Source organism: Salvelinus sp. IW2-2015, unplaced genomic scaffold (genome assembly GCF_002910315.2).
Source record: "Salvelinus sp. IW2-2015 unplaced genomic scaffold, ASM291031v2 Un_scaffold19, whole genome shotgun sequence".
NCBI lineage: Eukaryota > Metazoa > Chordata > Actinopteri > Salmoniformes > Salmonidae > Salvelinus > Salvelinus sp. IW2-2015.
The window spans coordinates 888,018-892,125 of NW_019942505.1; the positions used below are offsets into that span (position 1 = coordinate 888,018).

General features: G+C 41.4%; 1 protein-coding gene across 1 annotated transcript in view; it reads right to left on the reverse strand.

Moving 5' to 3' along the window:
- Window positions 1-1,818: 1,818 nt before the first annotated feature.
- LOC112067982 (suppressor of cytokine signaling 7-like) overlaps window positions 1,819-4,108 on the reverse strand; it is a 7,302-nt gene continuing 5,012 nt past the window's right edge. The window contains exons 5-8 of the mRNA XM_070437981.1: window positions 3,813-3,890; window positions 2,964-3,136; window positions 2,638-2,773; window positions 1,819-2,088 (exon numbers count right to left, since the gene is read on the reverse strand). Coding sequence (XP_070294082.1) covers window positions 1,968-2,088; window positions 2,638-2,773; window positions 2,964-3,136; window positions 3,813-3,890 — 508 coding nt within the window. The 3' untranslated portion in view covers window positions 1,819-1,967. The remainder of the gene's footprint in view (window positions 2,089-2,637; window positions 2,774-2,963; window positions 3,137-3,812; window positions 3,891-4,108) is intronic.

The window sequence follows — 4,108 nt, forward strand, 5'->3', positions numbered from 1 at the left end:
GAATGCTGAAAATTGCCATACGGAGTGCACACCATTGAGGCAGGGACCCCAAAAATAAGGACACAGCCTCGTGAAACGGACTGGAAGAACGGACTTCTTCTAGCCTGTAACAACCGAAAAACAAAACAACAACACTTGAACCTAGACTTTAGAATCAATCCTGGAGCAGAGTATTCCTTGTACCTATGAACTGGAAGCTTGATGCACTGGTCCATTTTGTACTACTATTTTTTCCCATTACTCATAACTTCCTTGTTTTCTTCCTCCCTGTTGCTATGAGGGTTGTTGTGGGATTTCCAATTGGGCCCACAGGAGGCCATGGTTACTCTTTTGTTTGTTTGGTTTTTAATTGTCAAAAATCCTCTAGATGTTGTATTGCCTCATCATTCTGTTTCCTCGTACCCAAGCTATGGCCACAGGCTCAAGCATTTTCAGTAAAAAGAAGAAAATATGGCTTCCCTCTTTTGCACTATCATTTTTAATTGACTGAAGTAAAGTGGTAGTAGGAGCCAGCGCACCGGTTTGAGGTATGTCAAGAACATGCAACAGCTTTGCTATGTTTTTCACGCTCAACAGTTTCCTGTTGTATCAACCAAATGGTCCACCACCCAAAGGAAACATCCAGCCAACTTGACACAACTGTGGGAAGCAGTGGAGTCAACAGGGCCAGCATCCTGTGGAAAACCACTTTTCACCACCTTGTAGAGTCCTACCTGCAAATTGAGGCGTTCTGAGGTAATGCACACCTCAATCGACACATACATAGTGACACATGACCACTGACACACACTGCAGGCCTTCATGAGGGGCGGGACAAACTCAAATTAGGAAGTTGATCCTAATGTTTTTACCTCAGTATATGTCAGTTCCCTGTGTGGGTGTTTTTGCGTAATGATGAACATGGCCCTTTCAATCCATACAGACTGATGTAATAATTAAGTAGTGTGTAAACAGCATCAAGTCAAATGTTTTTACTCTATCATACACTCTTGATAACTAAACCACCAATGACAACACACACCCTGTTGTATAGTGTCGGGACAAGAGCAGCAAAGCATAAAGGCAATGTCAATCTTAACACAGAATAGTTTTTAAACACTTGCACTGACAAAAACATCAACTCATCCTGTAATTTTGACTGTTTGCTTTTTAGTTCCCCCCTACCAAACATATGCTTATTTCATAGCCCTTTTTTCATTGTTATCCTATTCATACACACACACAACCCACCACAAACACACACAACACACACACACACACAAAGACGAAGGATGATTTTACACACATGCTCCTATGTTGGGGGCAACTAATGGATGGACAACAATGAACTTGACACTAACTATGCCAGCATATTGGTGATTTGCCTCTATAGAGAGAATCCAGTTGTGTAAATGGGTTTGTGATATACATTGAAATAGGAAATTGGATAAGAAGGCCCAGCAGGTCTACACTAAGGGTTAATAAATTATATTTTTAATCTGAGCTGAATTTTTTTTTGTATAATTGTTTTACTGATTGTGTTGAAATGGAAATGACCTAACCATGAACTGGTTTTTGTTGCGACTGGTTTCAAATTCTTGCCCATACTCTATACACACATCAAACTCAACTCTGGACCTTGAAGCCAGTCCACTGCTTGTTTTCATTGTTCCCCTCTAATCAGGGACTGATTTAGACGAGGTGGTAAAATGAATGATCAGGTAGAAACGAACACTTGCAGGCTTCCGGACCTTGTAGGGTAAGATTGAATACCCCTGCTCTATAGGCTGATTATCCATGTCATAAATCAAATTCAGCTGAAAAATGGTAGGCCCACTACTGTCCCTTTCTACTCTCATTGGCCAAAGTCAAGAGAAGGGCTAGGTCATCTGGATCCCTTTGACTGCAGCCGACTGGATTCACAGGGTGCCGAGGACTTTGATTGGCTGATGCTGGAAGACTGGCAGACCAGCAGACACCTCTTCCAGTTACGTCTGAGACTCCGCCTCTTTCTCTACTCCAGCCCCTGGTCGAATGCTCTTGATTGACAGGTACATCTCTTCCTCTGCATCATAGTAGTAGAACTTCCTCAGGTACATGATCAGTGGTCTGGAGAGGGAGAGGTCAAATGAGTAACCCCTTATGCAAAAAGATATCTTTACATTATGTTTAGCATGTGAAGTAGTTTTCTCTCTGTGTATAACACTCTCCATAAAAGAAAGGAAACTGATGATGATGATGATGATGATGGATTGCATTAAGTAATATTCTTTCTGTGTATAACACTCTCCATAAAAGAAAGGAAACTGATGATGATGATGATGATGGATTGCATTAAGTAGTATTCTCTCTGTGTATAACACTCCATTAAATAAAGGAAACTGATGATGATGATGATGATGATGGATTGCATTAAAGTACAGCTGCTATAAATAGCACTTTTCACTTGGTCTCAAAGCGCATCATCCATGTCTAGTCTGTCAGCAATCAAGGATTATTTCCATGAGTTCTTTATTTAAACTAAAATAATATGCTGAGGCATTTCTGTCAAAGCTCAGGAGAGAATGCTAATTCACTAACAACTATTTCCAAGAAAACAGATACAAGGYTAAAATGAATGACTAAATCAATATTTTGATAAATTGAGTATGGCAGTACTTGGGCAGCGGCAGCTCCTGGATGTGGTCGATGCGGACCATCTGTCGGATGCAGAAGCGACAGAGGTGCTGCAGGGACTTGACGTTGCTGAACCGGGACACTGGGTAGAGCAGCTGCACTGGGGTAGGGGGGAGCCCTGGAACACACACACACACACACATTCGACACGCACACACACGAATGAGCACAAACAACCAATACAGATGCTCGTAACCTCTCAGCAACCTTGTATGCTATGCTTACTGTCATTACAACCACAACACTATGTGGTAGTTCACATAAACATCTAATTGGTTAGGCCGTGTAGGAATGGGGGACGTTTTTACCTGGCACACGTGAACGCAGGAAGTAGAGGAATTTTCCATTTTTGGAGTGCATAATGGCTCGCTCGATAAACTCCACCACAGAATGACATCGGTCCTCAAACTTGGGATGACACCACAAGCTGAATGTCCCTATAGATGGAAACATGGAAGGGACACACCACTTACAYTCACACGTACAAACCATTTARAGGGGAATGAAATAGAACCAAATACCATTTAAAGGGGAATGAAATAGAACCACATACCATTTAAAGGGGAATGAAATAGAACCAAATACAATTTAACGGGGAATGAAATAGAACCTAGTGGTACCACTTTATTTAAAGTGTTCAGATATAATGCTTTATTACTTTTTTTATCGGCACGTATTATATCATATGTCATGTATCAAACTTGTTTTTCTCAACTACCCCGTGGGTTGGGTGGCTGATATGTGCAGTATGTGTAAAACATAAATAGAATTAACTGCATGCTTTCTGTCTGTCATATATTTACACTGCATGATGAAYGTGTCTGTMTGTGARTAAATCCTGTTAGAAGTGCTTTATGCATATGCCATGTATATTTGCGAGCATGTCTTTGTCGTTTACCCACTTTGTGTGTGGGTGACTCACCACTTTGCTCTGTGTGTGTGTGTCTGTGTGAGTGTATGGGTGTGTGTGCGTGTGTACGTGTGTTAATAAACATGATGACTGAGTGAGYAGCTACAACATTTATATTTGTGTCATTGACTGACTGTGTGTGTTTCTGCGTATTTACGGTACACACGACTCACCTCTGTAGTGCTCCGTGCGCGTGTGGTGTGTGTAACTCACCTCTGTAGTGCTCCATGCGGCGTGTGTAACTCACCTCTGTAGTGCTCCATGCGGCGTGTGGTGTGTGTAACCTGCCGATTCATTTCCACGCTGATCGTCTGTAAAGTCTTTCCTGATACAAGCACACAGATTCACCGATGGGGAAATGATGCAACCTTCAACCCAACACGCATGCTGCACACATATCACTCTATGAACTTATAGTGTTGAATGTTACATATATATTCAGAGCTGCAGATATTACCACATAGAAAATGATTACTGAGTATATTCACACGTTTATAAATACAGCATATAAATATGATCATATTGTACTGTTTTGTAATATGT